The sequence below is a fragment of the Lates calcarifer genome, linkage group LG2 (genome assembly GCF_001640805.2).
Source record: "Lates calcarifer isolate ASB-BC8 linkage group LG2, TLL_Latcal_v3, whole genome shotgun sequence".
NCBI lineage: Eukaryota > Metazoa > Chordata > Actinopteri > Centropomidae > Lates > Lates calcarifer.
This window is the reverse complement of record NC_066834.1, coordinates 23,293,500-23,316,794: the sequence shown is the minus strand read 5'-3', so window position 1 is coordinate 23,316,794 and position 23,295 is coordinate 23,293,500. Positions and strand designations below refer to the sequence as shown.

The following is a 23,295-nucleotide window of genomic DNA, read 5'->3' as shown; positions in this document are numbered from 1 at the left end:
GAGAGATTTACCTAAGAAGAATGGGCTGGGATTTCTCAGGCGATGTGTCAGAGACTTGCTGAAAACTACAACAAACGACTGCATCCAGCAAAAAGGATACACTATTGACAATTAACATCAGGGGGGCTAATAATTTTGACCCTGGTAGTTTTTAGTTTTTGTGAAATAGTTTTGTTATGTGTGTGAAGTAAAATAATGTAAGCATCCAAAATAATACTGGGATGTTTAAAACAATTACATTTTCATAAGGGGCTAATAATTTCGTCCTTATCTGTATACAAACATAAGAGACATTAGAAATTACCATTCACAATGTAAAGCTGATGAATATATAAAAACACATCACATCTCACTGCTGCAGCATCAGAGAAACTTTAAAAGGCTTTTAATAATGCCTTTTTTTCAGGTACTGTCTTCTGATGAAGGATTAGTAAAATAACACTTGGATATTTTTAAAAATATGTTTTCTTTTTGTATGACAAAGTTACAGCCAGTGGTCGGTTAGCCTAGCTTAGCACAGGAAGTGAAAAATGGGGTAAACAGCTAGCAGGGGTCCTCCTACTAGGACCTTTAAAGATAACTAAATAACATTTTTTTTTTCAATCTCTATGACAAACAAAATTTAAATACAACATGTTGTGGTTTTACAGTTAAATTTTTTGTTTTTTTTTAAAAAAAAAAAACAAAACAAAACAATGTATTATAATGTATTAATTTGTGCTGGTTAGAGCCAGACTAGCTGTTTCCCCTTATTTCCAGTTTAACACAAAGCCATGCTAACAAGCTGCTAGCTGTAGCTTTATATTGACTGGGCAGACACAAGAGCGCTATCAATCTTCTCACCTAATTTCCATCAAGAAAATGAATGTAGCATTTAACTTAATCATTTACTCAGCATTTCTTTTAACGTTCATTAGAGTTACACATGTCTTGTTCTCTGCAGCATGGGACAGGTAGTTACTTAGCCAAAAACAGCATTGCAGAACTGTGTAGGAAATGTCTCCAGGAGCAGGTCTATATGGCATTGACAAGAAATAAAAAAACAAACAAAAAAAAAAAAAAAACAGTCCTGTGCAGTGATAATTTACAATGATCACTATGAATGATGCAGTAATGCAGCAGCTCTTGCTACAGGCCTCTCCACTTTGTCCCAATAACAATAAGCCAGAGTGAGGTGTATGACAGGTCATTCTGTTACCACTTTAGGTGTTATTCCAAAGCAGCAGCACACACCACACTCTAACAATCTCACACCTTTATCAGCTCTTTTCCTATGGTTGAGATAACCCACCCTCGACCTCGTCTCCAAAAGCAACCTGCAGCCCCCTGGTGTTAATTATAAGTCTTTTCCCCCCAGAGCCCAGGTGGGACATGGAAGTGTATTAATCTTCATTCTTCACTTCAGTCTTAAGGATTGTTTGAAGAGACTCCTGTGGTAAGCCCCAAAGGCGAGGCGACTCAGAACCAAAAGAAGGGTAGAAGGAGGGGAAAAAGTCCCAGTTTATACTGTGATCATGCTGGGATGCCAGCCACCTCAATAGGCGAGTCAATCATTTACCCTATATCACATACTCTCAGTATGTTAATCTAGATGAATATTTTGAGTCACACAGGGTGACATGCCATGACCGTCTTCCACCTGTGTTGTGATTTATCTATTTGCTGATGCAGCGTGAAGGTGACTGTCACCTTATATGCTGAACTGAGCAGAGCTGAAGGACTGTGACATGTTTAAGTCAATGAGTTTGCATTCAGCCCCATTTCATCTCACACTTTAGCCTATCATGGGTATGTAGAGGTCATTGTCATGGTTACCATTTTAATAATCTATACATATACCACATAGTCGTTTTGCTCTTTTAATGGTGTAGAATAACACTGTTTCATGATGTGTAAAAATATACCTACTGTATAGCAATAAGCCATTGCGGCTTGATGCACAATTACGAGGACCCCATTGTGTCTCTGCACCTCATTGCTGCCAATGTCACATGACAAAAATAGAGGGAAATGAAAAAGACAATCGTGTAATACCTTACAAAAAAAGCCCTGCAGACTGGAAGGCAGATAGGCCATAAGTGATTATGACTGACAGGTCTGAATACGCAAGTCTTTGAGACAATGTTCAACCAGAGCAAATGAGTGTAAAATGATCATATTAACTGACTGACAGGTTGAATATTCACTAATACACTAATTAGCTGCATGTGACACAATAAAACAGTCACATGTGAGCTTTAGCTTCTTCTTCGTCTTGCCAAAACATTCTCAAGTCAGTGTTATCAACAGCATCATTTCTGTGGACTCCCATTTTGAATGACACTCTCTGTACATTTGATCATGATCCTCCTTATCTAATTAGTTAATCTACTGCTATGGTTAAAAAAAAAAGTTTCAAATGCAGAGACATGCATGTTTAAACTTTGTCTATCTAAGCACATGCAACTGGATAATGTGTGCACACTTCAGAAAGCTACACATAAAAGTCATCTCGCCATTTTATAAACAACATGTTCAGCATATTCCTATCACAGCGGGAGGGCTGTTCACTGTTTAGGTTTGTGCCATCTGTAAATTCTCTGGTGCTGAACATATTCCCTTTGATAGCCATCCTTTGTAAACATTCGGCTGGGGTCCATTTAAAATCACCAACTTCTACTTGTGATAAGACTAATTTAGATTTCAGGCATTGTTGGTCACTGCAAACTGGAATCCATTTCAAATGAGCAAAAGTTCGGAGACCCCAGGGGGAGACTTGGATATCATGTTGCCAAAACACAGCAAAAAGGCTTGGGTTTGAAGAACGGTCAGTGAGCGTTGTCTTTGTTCATGTACGGTTCTTCAGACATGTCGGGTAGGTAGGGAAACTGACAGCGAGCACCCTGAGTGAGGAATATTAGGTGATGCTAATATGCTACGACAAAAGCCATGGCCTAGTGACCGCACGTAAAGCAAAGCATGTCATCACCATGGAGCTCTCAACTGCCCACAACACTGCAGAACATATATGTGCTGTGGGGTCACAGGTGCTGCTGCGTGTGCTTGTGTCTGCATGTTTGCAACATTTAAGAAATATCATGTAGATTACAGATCCGATGCAGCTTTTTGCATTTTACATTACAGTTTTCATTGCTCCATCTGGTGTCCATACTTGTTACGGGCCTTTTTTTCATTATCTATACATTGATAACATATCTCAGCATCACAGTGTCCCAGTTGTCTGTATTCATGTGTGCACTTCCGTTTGGTGTGTGTTTTTCAACATCACCACATCCCTGATCTTGTACACAGTCTCTCATCTGCATTATGAGTAATCTATGGTAGTTAATTGAGCCCAGAGGCAGTTGGTTTCAATGAGGGCTCCTGTGCATTTCTGGCAAAAACAGTAGAAAAAGAGCTCTCTGGAGAAGGTAGCTCTCTGTCGAGAGGCAAACAGAGCAGAACCCCTACCGTGTTCATTAGTTGTCATTGATCAGTGATTCAGTCGCTGTGCAACTCCTACCACAGCTCGAATATTACCGGTTTCATGTCCTAAAAAATGTATATAAACGTATGAAAGTGGAGCAAGCGCAGCACTTTCCTCATTATATTTTATTTTTCACTGCACTATTTTGATGTGGATGGATGTTTGCCAAGGTTTTCAATGGTATGCAGAGATTGCTACGCATGCACACTTGTCCATTCCACAGTTTTCTGATATCAATATGAGCTACTATATTCGGTTATTGGCTTCCCTCAGAGACTATCATTGCTGCAACCTATTCCATCACAGGTGATGTACTGTAGAATGAGGCTGCAAGGTATAAAAATGCTGATAAATGGCTGAGACAAAAGCATAAATAATGCAGAGATTAGATATACTGGAATGGGGAGTCAAACTCCACTTCAAGACACCCCACACCTCCCTGGAAAGAGTCCAATGTAAGTGTCCTGTCTGACATCATCAGTGTCTGCCAGGCCTCACCTGCCATATACAGCAGAGAGGAACTGAAAGGAGCTTCCCTCTGTCTTTCCTAGTCCCTCACTACGCCTCCCACCGACAAAAAAAAAATCTGTTCATCCGAGGGCTCACATCCCATCTCCTACACCTGGCTGCAGCAGGCTTTTAAATACACTTAGACTAGTTTTCTCCTTTCAAACTTCACTCTATTTTATCCCCTTTTATCTACTCCACTTCCTTTGAGGAAGGGCTCCCTATGCACAGTCTGTACTTATAAAACCATGACAGAGTAAACTCTGAGCTATTACTGCAAAAAAGAATAACAATGAGATATATTCTTAGCATGACAGTCCAGAGTTTAAGTGAATATATAGGGGTGAATTAAATCAATATTTCACAGCTCTGCTGAAGGTGCAGGGACCGTGCCATTATGTAGCACTAATTGCACCTATAGGGCCTATCTTTAAAAAATGTAATCTGCACTCTCATTGGAATTCAGCGAAATGTCCTCAGGTAGATGACCGGGTATAGTCCATGCTGCTCCTCATTTCACCGAGTTTTCTTTATTCCCTTCATGTCTGCCTTGAATATTTATTCTCTTCTCATTTGCAGCCAACTCAGGCTAGGCCAAGGTTCTGCACAATACCATTCCTTATTGCCCCTTTACATATAAAAAGAACCAAAAAAGACTTAAAAAAAAATCATTGTAAATTATGAACTCAGGTCTTGCAATCCAATGCAGAATTTCACCTGGAAATTTAAAAGGTTTCTTTAGACAGTCTTACTTCTAAGATATTATCTTTTAGTGCCCAAAGAACAATCATACTGATATTCAGCTTTTTTCAAGTGTTGCTGGAACCAGCATTATTCAGATACTGTGGTTACACATCAGTCAGGGGATATCTTTCCAATGGTGAAAACACGGAGGAAATTTCAAAGGAAAAAGCCAAAAACTGTGGAAAATTACCAGCGACTCACACAGTTCTCTGAAGCCTCACATTAGCTTTTGGTCTATTGTGGATTTTTACCCATATTTACGACAGTGGTTCTGACCTATTAGGACTTAAATCTGCTGGGTCAGTAAGAAGAGGATAACTGCAACAAACCATTACTTGCAACCATAACCTGCTTACAGAATTTCATTCATTTCATTTCAACAATGATTAACAGCCACCTTAAGGTCTTTGTGTGACCAGGTTGGCATGATGATCAGTAACAGTAACATTTGTGATAGCACACAGTAAGTCTGAGCCACTAAAAATGGCAACAAAGCAGTGTGCACAATCTGCAAAGTATTGAGTGTGCTGCAGATATCCATTTACTATGTTATCTGTGCTTGGCTGCTATAATGAAACAATAAAAGTTTTAGTGGATGAACATAAGTCAGGAATGAACACGTGTATCGATAAGGTAAAGGTTTATGAAAACAGCGTGCCCCCGACTCTAAAACGACTTAATTAAATGCAGGACCTTTCTTTATTAAATAAGATATGCTGCACTCTGCATAAATGCATTAATCGATAGCAAAACTGCCACACAAATATTAGAATAATTGATCCAGGATGATTCAGCAGCCGAGAGGTCTAGGGGCTGGGGGATATTACCTAGCAATAACAGTCTCGGTGAAGGTCAGTAGATACTATAGTAATGACAAATGTCCTCTCTTTGACTCCTACTGGCCAGACTTTATTTTGGCTAGTTACAGGAAATTACTTTCTGCACTTTCCATCACCTTCAACTCACTCGGCATGCTGTGGCTTTGCGGCAACAACCAATCAGTGTATAATAAAAACAAGCGGTAACTGTCCAACCTTGTAATAAAACATATTCACACACAACTGACACCATGCTGCTGCTTATTAAAGTAATTCAGTAGTTTGAGGCAGAGTGAAGAACAGATATAGCATGGGTCCATACTGTATGCTAATGTGAGATAGTAGTGAAGTTAAGTGTTAAGTGTTAAGTGTCTCATAGACAGTGGTGTGACTGAGCAGTATCCAGTTTATTTTTCTCTACCTCCTCCGTAATAAATATGTGCCCATACACTACAGACACATACACAGACATGGATGCCAAATATACACAGCGTGTCAAATCTGCTTCTGAGTTGCTGCTAAGTCTCAGGAATATAGGGATTTCTAGTACAGATTTCCTTTATTAGTTGAATGAAGTGGTCTTGTACGGCAAAAAATATTCACCAACAAACAGCTAAATTAATCAAAATGTGTCTGATTCTCTGACAAAAGACAGACCAGCTACACTGTCCTGTTATCTCTCCAGCACCAGAGTGACAAAAAAACTTGACATGCCATATCAAAATTGATGGGAGTGCCTCTAAAGTGTCTCCAAAAATATCGCCATCCGATATCAAAACATCTATGTCACAACAAAAGGGAAATTATATTTTCCGCCTTTGAACACAAAAATATCCTCAGCCCCAACAACTTATGTCCTCTGTTGTTATATTCCTGGCCTATAGAGGTCCGTGTGCTGGGTTCAGTGAGGGAGAGCCTGACACAGGCTGGCCATGGTTGAGTGCACATGGGACCACTCTTGGGAGTATCCCATTCCTCTCCCCAAGGGTCACAGGGTCCAACATTGCCAGCACCCTGGCTCCCATCACTTTGGGAAATGCCTGCCTGCCTGCCTAGCACTGCATTACTGCTGCTGTTCCAGGTCCAGGTCACCCTGCTACTGGAGTAGAGTTGTTAAAAAAATAGGCAGCCATACAGTCAACCCTCAGTCTGACAATATAAGTGGGTTACTAGGAAAAAAACACACACACCATCATTTTTAAACTTCGGGACACGGCTGCCTACCATTCAAACCTAGTCAGGGCAACACTTCTTTAGCAACTGGAGACTGAAGAAGTACTGAGGAAAGGTCAGCACAAGAATGATGACCTACACCAGGTGATGATACTGGCATACCATAACTGAGGGCCCTAAGATCCATACAAAGATATGAAGTATAAAAGGCATAAAACCAAACGTATAAATACCCTGGTTTCCAGAGAACATGTGGTTGTCCCTTTCATGCACCCAGGAGGTAACAAACAGAGTCTGTTCAGGGGAAGCCATGGAAGCATCTCTGGCAGGGCAATTCCAGACGATATAGGTATAGCACCTAGTACAGCATCCCACCACCTGTGCTGCCATTTCTTTGGTGACTCCACATAAAGCAGCGGTACTGATGAGGTTTCTCTCAGTCTGGTCGCATCATTTCCAATGTTACTTAACAATTCTTCACGATTGTGCTTCCATTTATAGCACTCTTCCTTCACTTCAAATCAAGCAGGCCTGTCACAGCACCGGTATCCAGAAACCAATGCAAGTCAGAAAGTTATATCAGTAACAGTCTCACAGGCTGCCCATTCCTATGTCAGTGTAGGGAGTGTAACTGTCCATGGTGCTGAACGTCTGTTCACCCCAGATGAGGCTCAATAATACATAACATATAGCATATTTCTAGCATATGGTATTTGTAGTGTTATATATTTCCATTTTGGTGCATAAAATCATGCATATGCTCTGAGAACTATACTTTGTGTTGCTACTCTTGGGGACATTTTTATATTTCAATATATTATTATAGATTTTTCATTTCTGTATTATGGATGGAATCTATTTTGTGTATAATGTAACTCTGTGTTGATGTACTGTGCTCTGCTGTACTTAATACTTGGATCATCCTGTGCCTTTATACTGATCACACACTACACAGTATGTTTTTATTAAGTCTGATGAAGAGTGACTCATCCAACAGTGCTTAGAACTACTTTGGTGCATTATAAAAGACCCTGCATTGTGGACTGTTCACCTCATATGTTCAGCTGTGTTTCCATGCTGCAGGGTGACATAGTCTCAAAGACTTGGAAAACTGCAGCAATCCACCTCTTAAGATCAACAGCCAGACTGCAGATTGGGGGTCGTGACTCTAGCCACAAGTCTGCTTTTCAACAAAGAAGTAAAACTAGCACTTGGACCAATATTATCCCATAAAAAGCTGTGGCATTAGTTAAATCAATACTAATAGGAATAAAGGAGAAGTTGACTACTGTGCAAGTGTCTCTACAGTGGTAGCTGGGATGTGTAGCTAGCCAGCAGGATGGTGAGGCTGGCATATCCATTACAAATTCACAGTAAATACTGGGTAGTGCAGGCGTAGTTAATGGGAACTTGGCTGTAAGCAGAGAATGTTTTCTTTTCTCCTCTAGTTTTGCTTATAAATACATGTAATGTTCAAGATGGGGCCCAAAAAAGCAGTGGCACATTGCTTAAATGTAGCAAAATGATCCTATTAACCTTATTATGTAAGGCTGTGTTGTAAACACCAAAATGGTCTGCTGTAGCTCCTCGCAAGCTGAAGCTGGCAGCTTGAAAACTTCATGAGGATGACACTGAATATGCATAGTTTCCGACAGAAAGCAAAAGAAAGACAGGCTGCAATGACTCACACATTAAATGTTTACCATTAATCAGACTCTTACAGTGGCTTTGAGCAGGCTGGGGACTTTGGGTTTGCATGCCAGATAAAATAAAATAGATTTGTCACATCAGCCAGTGACCCTGTGATTCCTGAAATCAAAATGTCAAGACTTCTCATATTCCCGACTGTCTGCTGAATTAATGCAGCCTAGCCTCATTACAGCAGCACTTACCCATAGCCTCCAGAGACACTGTGTCCTCCAGAGCATTACTGCTGAGAATACCAGGCAATTGTGATAAGGAGAAAAGAAAGTTTGACACCTGAGGAACGCATAAAAACACAGATGTACTTAAAGGCACAGGCGTGCACATATTGTAATCATACTCACCTTTATTCTCTTGGCCTTAACTTTTCAGTAGTGTCATGGCTGAGGAAAAGAGAACAAACAAGAATGAATACTTGAGCTCAAAATACAGTATGAACAAAAGATCTGTCAACAGAGCAACTACTGTTAAGTGCTCATGCTGGCATCCACTTTCATGTCAATTGTCTCATGGACCAAAGCAGTTACACAGGCTTTGTAGTTGTTATCGCATCCCCTCCTCCTTCAGCGTCCCTCCCTCTCCCCTGCTCCATCTCTTCGCACCAACCTTGCCATGGCTAACAGGAAGCAGAGGGCACAGCGCTTTATTTAATTAGTCACAGCAGCTGAGTGCTCATGTGGAACCAAACAGGGGAGGCAGATTGGGGTAGTGAGATGGATAGGCACTCTCCCACCGGGCCTTGGCTGTGCTGTCAGAGGAGCATAGATTACATGACAGAAGGGGGAATGGAGGGGGGCTGGATGGCAGGAGGATGTAAATGGTGCCAGTAGAGGGGGATTCATCCCAGGAAAAAGATTGCCTTCACTCCTAAAGTACCCCTGTCCTCTCACAAAAGCACTCTTTTATACTGTTACTTTTGTCTAATATGCAAACCACCGAGCAGTGGGACTGGCCTGTTGTTGTGATGCACAGCACTGAGTGGTTTGACTGCTTTTATTATCTGTGACAACACTCATTATTCCAAATGATTTAGGAGCTGCTATTTTTCCCTCTATCTCTTCTGACAATGATCAGGTGGCCTTTTCCTCATGGACCAGCAGATAACCTCTGCGAGGTTGCAGAAGTTGCTCAGTGGGCAGCACAAGATTCTTGATGAGTTTCTTCCTAAACTCAAGGGGAGGAACAAAAGGAGAGAAAAAAGTTTCTCAAACAGCTGGCAATTCTTTTCTATTTTATCCAATAACACTTTCTCAGGCTGAAGATATGGAATATATAGAAATAACAAGAGAAAGCAAGTGCAAGGAATATCTATTTGTACATAATTAGAGAGTTTGGTGTGGTGTGAGACCTATATGATTTATGTGATAGGAGTTTTATAATTCCCATTATTGTCAAACCAATGGTACTTGGCCTTCAACAGCATCTGAGTTCACCCTTGGAGAAAACACAGTAGTAAACATGTAGTTTACTGTATGGTGCTGAACCAGCAAGGAACACGAGTGCAGCAACTTGAATAATGTGCGCGCAACTACTAAGCAATGGTGTGCAGGGAGCTCTTTTAATTAGGGCTCTTGAAGTTATCCAGTGACCCACATCTAATAATGAAGGCAACATGAATGTTCTATTTACATATGTTTAGTCAGTAATGTGTGACCGCTGGGAGAGCCCAGGGGCTGAGTATGTGGTGCCAGTGAAAAGGGAGGGCATGTCAAGCAGAGCTGCCTGGGGCTGCTTTCTGGGGCCCTCTCATTTCGAACTGTAGCAATGTGGAATGGTATGTTAGTGACCTGCAGGTCTGTCAAACTGGGTTATGTTATAAGAATACTGTATGCAACTTTTTAATAAGCCTTGGTCTGGTAATGCCACATATTCCAAGAAGTTTTTTTATTCAGTGGGCCATTAAAACTCCATTTCAGGGATTTTTGCCATAACCTTTATGCTTGGTGGCTTAAAGTAAGCTTGTAAATTTATGCCATTACAGGTACGTAAGAAAAACAAACTCCACAGGGGTAACTTTAAGGTCAGATTTTGGTGACAATCAAGACTAAGGAACAGCCAGGTTTTCCAAACACAAAACTTATTTTATCAGTTTTGTTATTCGTTACTAATTGCCTACAGTCATCCCATTGCCAATCTGCAATGCAGTTTCTATGGTTAAATTGATCTATAGTCAAATTTGCTATATGTATAATGGATTATATACCGTGAATATTGTGTTGCCCGTGTATTATAGTGTTATATTTTCATTGCTATGTGAATAACTAAATAGACAAGCGAGAGTGCTGATATAATAAGCACAGAGGTGACTTTGACTCTGGTACAGCTGTCCTTGTTTCTGTCTGTGTGCTCAAGAGTCACCTTTACACAGCCTTAGCTAGACTCTTTAAATCAACACAATATTTAGGGTGATGAGCCACTGGGCTTTTAGTGGTGGACCTGACATGAAGGAGTCAGAAGACAGTGAAGGGCGAGGGCCTCTCTCTGCTATCTGCTGTAAAAGGTCCTGGTATTTCCTAACCTTCCACCTTCATGGGACCTTGCCTCGGTTAAGAAGGGTTAATAAATCCGTTTTTCATACGGAGCCTCCTTTTCAGAGGGCGTGTCAAATTGTTCTTTCCGACAATTCTTTGTCTATGAAAGAACTGGGTCACTGACTAACACTCTCTTCCGGGGGCCTTGTTGCTAAGGCCCAACGCCTTCAAGAGTCCGGGATTTAGGGAGACAGGGGCTTGTGCACACAAACTGAAGCCAGCTTCTGACAGGAGGAGCTGCACTTGCGTGACTGCATCCCCTTCTAAACAGCATCATGCTCAGATTACCAAACGCATTTAAGAGAGGAGGTGGGGAGGTGAGGGATGAAGGCAGCAAGAACTGTACACACTGCACATCTCTGCATGCGGATGTACATTAGTGCATAACAGTGCCCCTCTCTGTGTGTGGTGTGGGTGTGTGTCCCTTTGCATGAGGCTGCATGTGTAGACCTGTGAGTGTGCACTTTGTGTTTGCATGAAGGGGTTGCTGTTGGCTTTAGCACCTGGAAATAAATCCAGAATTTGAGCGCCACTGTTTGTTAAACATTATTTGCTTCTGCTGTAAAGGCAACAAAGGGATCCCACTCCACTGCAAATGAATGAGCCCAGGTCCCTAGTTATCACTGGTTATTGTTCCAATCAGGCTGGCTTTGAAAAGGGAGGCGCGCTCTCCTTTGGACAGTTCATTAAGATAACACACAAATGTGGCTCCCCATCATCCTGGGTTTATTAAAGTGGGGGCTCATTTCAGCTCCTTTGTCTCGTGCAGGAACCTCTGCCTTTGTCAGCGCAATTGGAGCCAGATGGCAAAACAAAGCTGCCTGTCTGAAGTGCTTACTGAGTGATCTCAGAAGGCAGAGCTATTAGCTCAACTTCACCAGCTCACCGCCTACAACGTCCACCTGGATCAACCAGGTGTGTGGACGATGACGAACGGTGGGCGCTACAGTGGTTGCAAGTTGCTGTCTTGTCACTGGAGTGCGGGCATACTACAGTCCTATTCCCAGTCCCCCTCTCCTTTGCCCAGTCCCTTTAGCTAAACCTGAACTATTAAGTCTCGCTAGTTGTGGGTTGGCTGACCCCGCTCCTGGCTGCACAGATCTCACTGAAACATTCATGAGAGAGGCATTAGAGAATAAAAGCCATTGTCCCCCTTCACTCAGAGACTCTCCTTCACCTCTCAGCTTATTAAAATCACATGGTATTAACTTTGCTGTTCACAGAAAGGCTAAATAATTCAATCAGACTAAAGAAGGAGTCAAATGAATAACTCTAATGACATTAACGCTTGAGGGAGAATCCGCTCAGGACTGTGAGGGGTAGTCCCTGAGGCTGGGCAGGCAGAAGAAGCTTGCTCTGCTTGCTAATGGCGAAATTAATTCTGGACTCATAAGGTCATATTCATACTAAGCAAAATACCACATCACTCTCATCATGGAAAAATAAGCACACACAGAAGTATTTTATCCTGGTTCACTTGCACTCTTGAAGAGAAAAGGATGAGTACAGAGTGAAACCTATGACTTCCAAGAAAATCCAAATTCTGTAACTGAATAGGTATTAAAGGAATAGTTCAATGTTTTAGGAAACATTACGCCTGTTTCATTTGGTATGTAATAATACTGATACCACTGTAACATCTGCACAGTAAATATAAAGCTATGTAGTCAGCAGCATGTTACCTTAGTGAGGTACAAAGACTGGAAGCAAGGGAAACAATTAGCCAAGCTACGCCTTGGTAAACAGCATCATTTGGATATAGGACATGGCAGCTCTATTGTTGGCATTTTGTGGGACTTGGAACTTGGGGAAATTGTTACCATTAAATTTATAGACAAGATAGATTTTACAGTTACGGCTGTAGCTTTGGGGCAACGTATAATGTAAAACAGCTTGTTGGCATCACTAAATTAGTGCGTCCATCTCCCTCTTTCTCTCTCCACCTCAAACACTTACACACAGTGGAAGAGTTATGCCACTAGGGCTGCTGTATGGGATGGATTCGGTGCCTGGAGCTGGGTCTCATTTCTCACATGCACTCATGCTTCATCAGCGTTCACTCACACTTAGGTAATGAAAGATTTGTATTGAAAGAAGACAGACTATGGGTGATTCTTATGTTATTTGTCATTTTTGTAATTTCAGTGCTGTGCACAGTAAATAAAATAAGTAATAATGTTTGAAAAAATACAATTCTAGATCAAATTTCCAATGAGATCTAGCACATGTAAAGAATTAATTGGCTGGTTGGTTTGCCCACTTGATACAACATTCTGTTTTTCAGTAGTCTTCAGTGGATAAAATGTTCTGATGCCTGACAGTGTTTATAGACTTGCATGATTACACTGCTCAGAGTGCTGAATGCAAAATATTAAACATATTTAAATATTGCAATATCAGTTTTAGCTAAAGGATGTAAAACGTTTAACAAGTGGATTTTCAACTGCTGTCTCTGGACCACACAGGCCTGCACAGCAGTGCTAGCTAAAACATACAGCAGGTCTCTGATGCATGCATCGGCTTGACCAGGTGTGGACTGGCTGACCTGTCTTTGACTCCTCTTCTTCCAGCACCTTGGCCTCTTCAGCTGTGGGAAGACAGAGGAGCCATTATCAGTGGGAGCCACAGTACAAAGGCAAGCATACAATGTAGTCACTTCATCACAAGCCCGTGGTGAGCTGATCCTTCACAGCTCAAAGGACAGGCTGTGATGAGACAGCCTATATGACGACGAGGCTCTGCACAATGGTACCCCAACCACATCCTACACACACACACACACACACACACACACACACACACACACACATACGCACATACGCACAGAGCCATACCCACCCCTTAACCTCCTATCCAGCCCTTTCACAAAGACAGTAATCACATTAGGCTTTAGCTGCTGGCTCTCTGAAAACCCACTGTCAACAGAGTTAGGGAGGCAGCCCAGTGATGGCTGTCACACTTACATACACACGTGGCACATATTGTGCACATACGCACACACATACAGGCTAAAAATAGGCCTGGGAGAGAGTATCCAAGTGGCTGATATTAATTCTGTGACACCATTTCCACTGCAATTGGAGTCGAGATTCACTATTTAGTGTCAGATACATGAGATTAAACTGATAATGGAACAAAATTAAATGTCAAGGCAACACAATTCATTTGTTTATATTCCTGTACATTTGTCTGATTTTCCTTGACTTTGACAGCAGAGACTACAATCCTCTGGGGAAATTAAGCAAAAATCCTTATTATTACAGCAGCAGAACGTGCTGAGTTTCCAGATTCAAATACCCTGCATATGCATCTATCCATACTGCACTCTTAAGGTTCTCCTCCTTTGTGTTATGCTGTTTTTTTTTTTTGTTTTATAAAACCACATTTTACTGTCTTATGTACTCTATATGCCCACACATTATTGTTAGACAGCCAAAAATATGGCTTTTGTCAGTTTAAGATTTTGGGGGATTTTTTTTTTTTTTTTATTCTGCAGACTGGTACAAAGAGGATCTTTTGTTGGCAACTTCTAAATGAATGCCTAGAATACAGTTTAGAGTTAAACTGTTAACACTTTGAGAGTGAAATCCACAAACCCTCCTTGGAAAAAAAAAGCAATATATACCTCTGCCTCATATGGTATTACATCCAGATACAGTATGTGTGAGCCCATTTACCCTCACCGCTTTATTCAACACCTCCATATCGACAAACAGTCCCACCACTGTGGCAGCAGTGGAAATACCTTGGGGGGCAAGGCTTTGATAGGAGAGTGAGGCTCATTTAAAGGAACCTTAAAGTCAGGGTGAAGACGAGGGCATCCACAGGGCAGTGAGTGAGAACTGTTTCCGTTGTACATTGAGACTGGTTCAATTTTATGGCCCTATTGGCTACATGCCACATGAGTGGGGGTATAAGAAGGGGGGTGGTTATGGCTTAGGCGCAAAAGCTGGACAAACCACATATAAGACGAGAGAGTCAGGGGACAGAAACAGCTACTCACTGGAGCCAGGAGAGTGTTACTGTTCCTCATCATCCTCCCTTCTGCCTCTGTGTTTTCTTATACTTTCAGTGGCACAGCGCTGCTGCTGAATCTCTTCAAACACTGCTGTGACATCATGGGTGATTCAAATGTAAGCAAACGCAAATGGCTCCAGTTAGCATACCTACAGTGCTATAAATACACTGATTAGTGGGTCTAATTAATTTATTCTTGCACCCTAGAAACAGCAGAGCCTTCTTCATCTTAAAACCTTTGTGCATAAGTCTTAATGACAGCAGCATTTGTGCTGCGTAGGTTTTAATTCATCCTCTCTCCCTTTGAATATCAACTATTGATGGCAAAAATGAAACAATCTTGCTCATTATGAACATAATGAACAGCTTTCTTTTGCCAATTTTCAGGGATCAGGGATTTTCACAAATGTCTGTTTTTATGAGTAGCTTGTAAATAGAGTAAAATCAATCTATGTGTCTCTTATTTCGTGGATTTCATGGTTTCACATGCACATGTAGGCGATCAATTGCAGCATGAAGTAAACCCGAGGGTTAAACCCTGTGAAACCTGTGCACCACTGTGGTAAAAAGCCCTCAGGGAAACACTTCTTTCCTTACGACTTTCATCTGTCTCACAGGGGAAATCCGTCGCATGTCACCCACACATGATCTCAAGAGTAGGCCTGATTAAATCATATGCTTATCTAAATGTAAAATGAGCTTTGGAGAAATGGAACAGTAGCCCTGGATAGGCCATTGAAAGCATATGCTAGATACACAGTCACAGTCTTTATGGAAGGAAGAACAGAGGAGAGTGATGAAAGAAAAAAAATACATCAGAGAGATCAGAGCCTTGCTGGTGTTTGGATACAACACTGCCCCTGGAATTGAGCTTTCTCTACCAGCTGCAATACCACTAGCTGCTCTGTTACCATACACATTTGGGTGCTCCACATACATTATGACAGGGAAGAAAAATGACTTACTCACTTCTCCACTTTTACTGACCCTTCCACCCTCACTACCCAGACACGGTGAAGAGAGAGTCAACTTCAATCTGGCCATACCCAGGAACACCATTAAAAGATAAGACAACCACAATTAGGTTGCACTTCCCTGCTTCCTGCCCTCCCCACAGCTCTGGATATGTGCATAGCAATCCTATTTTAAGCCCCTCCACATCTGTATTCAGACAGTATTATTCTATCAGGAGTATAAAAGTCTGCATGATATGTGAATAAGTCAGCGTTCCCAGTCTTCCGATTCATGCTTGGGAAAACACCAAAGACTGCGGAAACATTGCTGGCAGGGGACAGAATAAGACTTAACATTTCAATAAGGCAGACAGTGGATGACCAGATAATCAATCCAGCCGTCAGTGTAGGAGCCGCAGGAGAGAAATGCAGCTCCTCATCCAACCCACTGAAGAAAAGGGCCGCACAACCCTGCGAGCCCTTTGCCCGTGGGAGGAACTGCATTATATTTCTCTCTTTCCATTTCATTTGATTTCATATGTTCCACGGAGCTATTTACTCTTTCCTCTGAGTCTGTGTCACTTCCATATTTATTTTTAAACCTCTGGGCCCTGGTGCAGACACTGGCTGACCTTTATTTAAATGTCTCCTCCACTCTGAGCAGATCTCATTACAGCAGAGCTGGTGGCTTTGCACTATCTATCTCATTTCAAAACTTTTTCTCTTTGCACTTGCGGCGATCCTCAGCTATTCCGCAACGCTAATTACTGAACCCGAGTAATGATGTTCCTCTCTGCCGAAGATATGTGTCCCACCATCTGAGATCCTGCCTATACGCATTAAGCAGAACTCCCTCTGGATTCTCAAAGTTCCTTGAGCAGTTAACGTCTCATCACTGCTTTCTGCTCTATCTCCCTCACTCTCGATGCGCCTCCCACATGATCTAGGCAACACGTCGCAATTATGCATATCATCTACTGGCCCACTCTGAGGAGTATAAGGAGTCATTCTGCATTTTAATGGAAGGCCCTGAGAAGGGTTGAAAGGGCCTGGGAGCATGATAGGTTAGCATCTATTATTCAGCGAGCCCTTGAACTGTGTATGCAGCAGGCCAACACAGCCCAAGAAGAAACAGGAGATCATTTCATTATCCTTTTTTTTTTTTTGCACATAAAGTTGCCACTGCTCTGAGATCCAAGTTTCATATTGCTTCTAATGAAGGCAAGATAGCCCAAAAACATGCTTTTATCTAACCTTGGGGATTAAACACAGATTTTCAAGAGAGTCATCACCAATGAATTGTACTCCTTGTGAGAATATACTGGTTTTGAATGTGCAGAGTCACCCCACCCCTTTTTTTCCTCTCTTCCATTCCATCTACCTTCTCTCCTGGCCTCCTCGCAGCTCTCCTTGATCTTCCTGCGGCAGACAGCAGCCAGGGCAATGAGCAGCACCAGCAGACACACAGCCAGGCCAACAGTTACCCACAGAGCCACCGGGGGGAATGCGATGTTCTGACCTGAAGCAAAGGGCAGAGGGAGAGAGGGGGCAGAGAAGGGAGAGCCTCATTATTCACTCTTGCAGAGCTAAAATAAGAGCACAACTGTCACCGCTGTATCCATCACCATTATTTCGCCATTTGACAATTTTGCTGTTAGAGTCCCTTGTCATAAAAATCCTGAATTATCCAGACTGCAGAACTACTAAAGCACAACATGATGACACTGATGATGATTATTGCCATTATCATCTCCATCATCATCACATCCACTCTATATTAGGCTTGACTTTCACAAACAGGGGAACCGCCGGAAGAAAACAGAAATGCATGTGAACCTTTGAATTGAGTAAGATCTTCTTTACTAGTGTCCAATTAAGACACTTGAGTCTTTCAATTGAGTCCAGATGGCAGATAACGTACCAGGCGCACATGACTGTGTTGTCGTTTCATTCAAACAGCAATGGCACAGCTTTAAGAGGATGTTGGCATAGAGTATCCCACCCCCTGCCTTCTGCTTCACATGTCTAAATTCAGATGCATTTACTTCATATATATATGTGTGTGTGTGTGTGTGTGTGTATATATATATATATATATATATATATATATATATATATATGTATGTATGTATGTATGTATATAATGATGAGGAATAAAAATTGATCAACAGGACAAAAACGATATCAGACACACAACCAGATTTCCATGTGGTATTCAAACTGCACAGAGGGAGAAGAAAAGGAAACAGCAGAATAGAGCCACTAAATAGCTGTGAGCCTGGCTGTAGCACAAACAGACCTCCTTCAGAGAGTGCCTGCTCTGGGCAGAGAGGGAGCGACAAAAAAAAAAAAAAACACTGAAAAATGACTGGCATTGGAAAGAGGAAATGATGAAGCATCTGTAAGGACTTGGCATCAGCTATGATGACAGGCAAACAGGCTATCATACGGCCCAGCCAAGATGGAGGGCAAATAGAGGCATCCTTTTGGAGGTGATCAATTCTCAGATGGAAATCCAGTCCATCTGATGCTGAGAAACAAATGTACCTGATTGTTCCACAAAACAGACTTAATGAAAGAAGCCCACAGAGGCTCATAAATGGGAGGACGGATATGCATTTATAGAAAAGGGTCATTCAAAAAAATCAGTTCAGCCTTTATCATGCTGTCGTGGTGGTCAGTCCACCACTTTGGTCCAGACTGAAATATCTCAAAAACTGACAATTGCCATCGTCAGAACAAAATTTCAATTTACCTTGGTTTTATTTATATCTGCAAAACTAATGACATTCCCACAAGCCTCAAGTGTTCTTTGTATTTAGTGCTAATCAGCAAATGTTAATACACCATAGAAATCTGGTTGTGTGTCTGATATCGCTAAACTAAGAAGGTGAACATTAAACAGTAAACTTTATACCTGTTTAATATCAGCATGTTAGCATTATCACTGTGAGTGTGTAAGCCTGCTGATGTTAGCTAAAAGCACCGCCGTGCCTAATTACAGCCCTGCAGAGCTGCTAGCATGGCTGCAGACTCTTTGTCTTGTTATTGCTACTCTGTGCTTTTTGGTGACTTGATTGTGTTAAATGGTGGTATCACATTAAAATGAATCACTGCATAAAACCACTTACTTCGTAGCTAGATATTAATCTAAACTACATATCGTGCATTCTATGTAATTATTACAATTTAATTTTAAGGTCGCTGTAGGTTGTTTAACATTATCTATTTCAAGACAGTTTCAATACACAAGACACTAAAGCCTCTCTAGAACTGCTGCTGCAAAACAGGATAAACAACCAAATGTCACAGAGAAAGGATAAAATCTGGAAAGTCAATCCTGTCATTTTGATGAAGCTGCGTATGCCTCCCCAGGCTAGTCATGACTGATGATGCTGTGGCTCGCTGTCCACTGAGCCCTTCACTCTGCTATATTTAAAGAATGACCATCTGAGAGCCACTTCAAACTAGCAGCGAAACCACAAAACATGTATGAAAGGGGAATAATCATACACGAGCTGTTCACGACTCATAAAGTCAGAAAAGTAACAAATGTGTCTAGCTCTTTGTGACGAGTAAAGAAGACGGGGTGCTCTTTGTTTCTATCGTCTTTCTCATTCTCTTTTTATTCTCACACCTTCCCACCACGCTCTCCCTCCCTCAAGGCAGACTGATAAAGACAAATGCCATAGTCGGCTATCATTGCTACGCCAGGGCCCAAAGGGCTGCAGGATCATATTTTTCTTTTTCTCTTGTTTGATGATGTGATTTTGTTTTCTTCAGAAATAGATTTGTCTCTAATGGCTCTGTTTACCTATCGTCTCTTTCCCCTTTTCCCTATTCCCTCTGTGCAAGGGTAAGGATGGAGTGCTTTGGGCTGCACTGTCATATTACCTCGAGTCTGCAGACTTCAGATCTGCACCAAACGGCAAACTTAGACTTCACACATTTGGCATTGTCTAGATTCTACAAATGTGTAGCACTCATCAGAATACTCAAAGTCATATATTAAAAGAGTCAATTAATATGATTAGAAAAACTAACTTTGCAGTGAGCACTGCTGGGAGAGGAAGGAGGTCCTGCATTAAGCTGACATGATGATGATAGAAAATGAAACAAGACAATCATAATAACGGACATAAATGTCACATGTTCACCAGGGTTCCTGCGTGTATTTACATCCTTGCACACTCAATGTCAGTTGGCTAGTCAAAGTACATAAATCACATAGGTATAGTGGATCTTGCCTTTATTGCCACATGAAAGCCTGAAGTCATGATGAAATTCTGCACATTTCAGCACATTTAAACTACATGCTACATTTTATGAAATTAGCTTTTATTGGATAGTATATGTTTGATGTGTGGAAGTAAAGCTGCACTGGCTTAACATTTGCATTTTGGCAGGGCCACTATTTCCAGGGAGTCTCTCCACAGTACTTCACTGTGACATCATGAATTAAAAGTCACTTTTTCATATGTAGCTCAGTAATTTCTCATTAGTAAAAATGTCACAATGATTATTTTGCAAACATAAAAAAATGAAAGCAAGTAAATTGGAGCAGATCACCACCGTGTGCATTCTTTCTTATTTTGAAATTATAGAAGATTTAGCCAATGTATTCACTTCATTTCATTCATTCATGAAGGACCATAGCCCACAGCTGTCTGAACAGGTAGAGGTCAGGTCTGTCTCATACTTCACTGATAGATCCAGTAGGTGGACACAGTTGCAGAAACACCTGCAAATATAACACCTCACTTATAATGTTCAGGTTTTATGGAAACTGTGTCTGTGAGGCATTGAGTCAACACTACAGCAGTTTAAGAGGCTATAAAATGGTGTTGTTGTATTATTTACTATTATAATATAAATATACTGTGATGTGCTATTGTGTGCATTGTTTGCAGCTTTTTTGTTGTTGAACACAAAGTTCTTAAAAACATTATATATAATGAAAAGATACCACTGGTAGCTACAAATGTACCTTCAATTTATGTTTGCAGTATTTTTATACAGGTTACATCGACCATACCTGGAGCACATCACCTACTGTTACTTCTTATACATGGTGGTGTTTCACCGTAGGTGTTTTGTGTATCATAGGAGGCCACAGCAGGCTGCTCAGGTAAAAATAGATATTTAATGGGGGCAGGCAAGAGTATGATAAAACATCACCTCCATATGGAGCCTCTAACACAGGGCGCATCACCAGTGAGAAATGAGGCTCCCTTAGTCTCTGGAAGACACTATAGGGGACTCACAAGGGGCCAGCTTAGGTATTGTTTGGGCTTCAGTGAATGTGAGAGCCAAGATTTGCAGGCATTTTTACAAGCCTGAGTGTTTTCTTTCCAGCACCTTTGGTGGAATAAAGTGCTCCTAAGACTCCCTTGCCTGTCATCTTGGTTCTGCAACGTGAAGGCGGTGGAGATCAAAGCTGCTTTCTCTCCAACTGTCACCCCAGTTTTACCTGCCTAGAAGATACCTAGCCTCTTAAGCTGTGACCAAAGGAGAATAATGTCCTTTGACAGGAGGATGGCTTCAGGCTAAAAAGAGCCTCAAGGCTCATTGTAGACAAGCTGGAGGGATGAGGAAGAGGAGAGGAAGAGTCAATTAGGTTTTTCTTTCATTGTCAGGATGAACAAGCTGGCCTTATCCTGCCTGGTTGTGAAAATAGAGGAAGAGAGAAGGGGGACCTGTAGAGGAGGAGTGTTGATCACAGAAGATCGAGTTGGACTAGGGGCTAGCCCAGGGGTTGAGCAGCAGCAGGGCCCAGCCCTGCTGGAGGGCCTATACAGCCCTAGAGACTAGAGAGGCACAGCCAGCAACAGGACTGGAAATAGGTTTATATATCTCTCTAACAATGAGTCACATGGCAGAGATGAAGACATTCATTCAGACAATACAGTAAGGCAGGGTAGAAACAGTAAAGTGAATGAGATATAAAACTCAGTGAGACAAAACAGGAGCTCACACTTAAATCACATTCACCCAACACTGGTGAGGTGATTGATGCATACTACCTCAGCGAGTGCAAACAGGCTCGCCGACAGTGGTGATTTAAACTTCTTTATTCAGTTTCTGTGTAGCACCGCAGATCTCATAGGAAAGAGATTGGCAGAAACAATAACAACAGTGCTAATGGAAAGAAGATGGCCTTGGTGTCAGAGGACACGGATTAGCCAGAATGAAAAACATGAGCATGAATATTAGCATCACATTCAACGAATGACTTTGAATTTGTTTCAGCTTCAGTTTCAATTACCGGCCTTTATTATCAACCTCAGAGGTGTCCATCAAAACCTTTAAACCCTCCCCGTTCAGCCCTGGCATGAAAAGCTTGTGACCACGCAGGCACACCAGCTCTAGGAACACCTCTCCTCCCTGGGAGAGGACAAGAAGCTCACTTGTAGAGGAAAAACTTGGCAAACTGAGATGGATGGCGACAGGTTTTTGTCCTGTCAGCATCTTTGCTCTGAGCCTTCTCTCCTCTTTTTGCATTTCAATAAATTGCTTTTCAGCGAGATGCTACCTCACTGTCTTATTGGCATGCAGAGACGCAAAGCGCTCGTCTCTAGGACGACCTAGCGCCCATTTACTTACACAATTTGTCTGACATTATTGCCCTTCTCTTGACGCCATGGGCTTGTGGCAAACATGAGTGTATGATGTGCAGACGATGGCACATTAAAACAGAGTAATGGCTCTGCATTTATAGGAATAAAGTTTCTAACAGCCCTCTTTTTTTTTCTCAGTGGGAGAACTATAAAAGCCATCTGGTGGCAGTGGGGAGACGTGGTGGAGAGTAAGAGGGAGAGTAAGGTGGATGAGGTAAGTGAGTGAGTGAAGGGTGGAGGGGATGGGGTAAGTGGGTGAGTGACCGAGCAACCCTAGTGGGTGAAAAAAACAAGTGAGTGAATGAGTTTGTTGGTTCATAAGCAAACAGGCATCAAGGTAGTAACTGTGTGAGGGTTTTCAGTAGAATATTCCTTTAAGATAGACCATTGGAGGCTTTTAGCAGCACATGAGGACACTGAGCTACTGCTTATATATATATTAGCTTATGTGCATTGCTATTCATACATAAATATACATTATTCAAAAATAACTACTAGACTGAGGCTTGGTGCTTCAACGTACACATAATGTTTATGTTTATTATTACTATATGTCATGTTACCACATCTACATACAAGGAAATGTGATTTCCAGCTGCTTTAATAATGCAGGGGACATCTCTTGGTGGCTAACGCCACATAAAGTTTACAAAAATGTCCATAGTGTCATACACTGTAAACAAATGGCTAAGACAGAATTCACTGAAGTAATCTCAATGACTGTCTGGAATCTTTTTGTGTATTACCACGGTACATACAGTCAAA

At 41.7% G+C, this 23,295-nt stretch overlaps 1 protein-coding gene across 2 annotated transcripts in view; it reads right to left on the bottom strand.

Annotated features, from left to right (window-relative positions):
• The window catches only part of cd276 (CD276 molecule), a 63,886-nt gene that overhangs the window by 4,083 nt on the left and 36,508 nt on the right, over window positions 1–23,295 (bottom strand). For both annotated transcript variants that reach the window (XM_018666865.2, XM_018666864.2), the window contains 3 exons: window positions 17,295–17,432; window positions 13,489–13,530; window positions 8,757–8,795 (listed from right to left, as the gene is read on the bottom strand). In XM_018666865.2, the coding sequence (XP_018522381.1) occupies window positions 8,773–8,795; window positions 13,489–13,530; window positions 17,295–17,432 (203 nt within the window). In that variant the 3' untranslated portion in view covers window positions 8,757–8,772. The remainder of the gene's footprint in view (window positions 1–8,756; window positions 8,796–13,488; window positions 13,531–17,294; window positions 17,433–23,295) is intronic.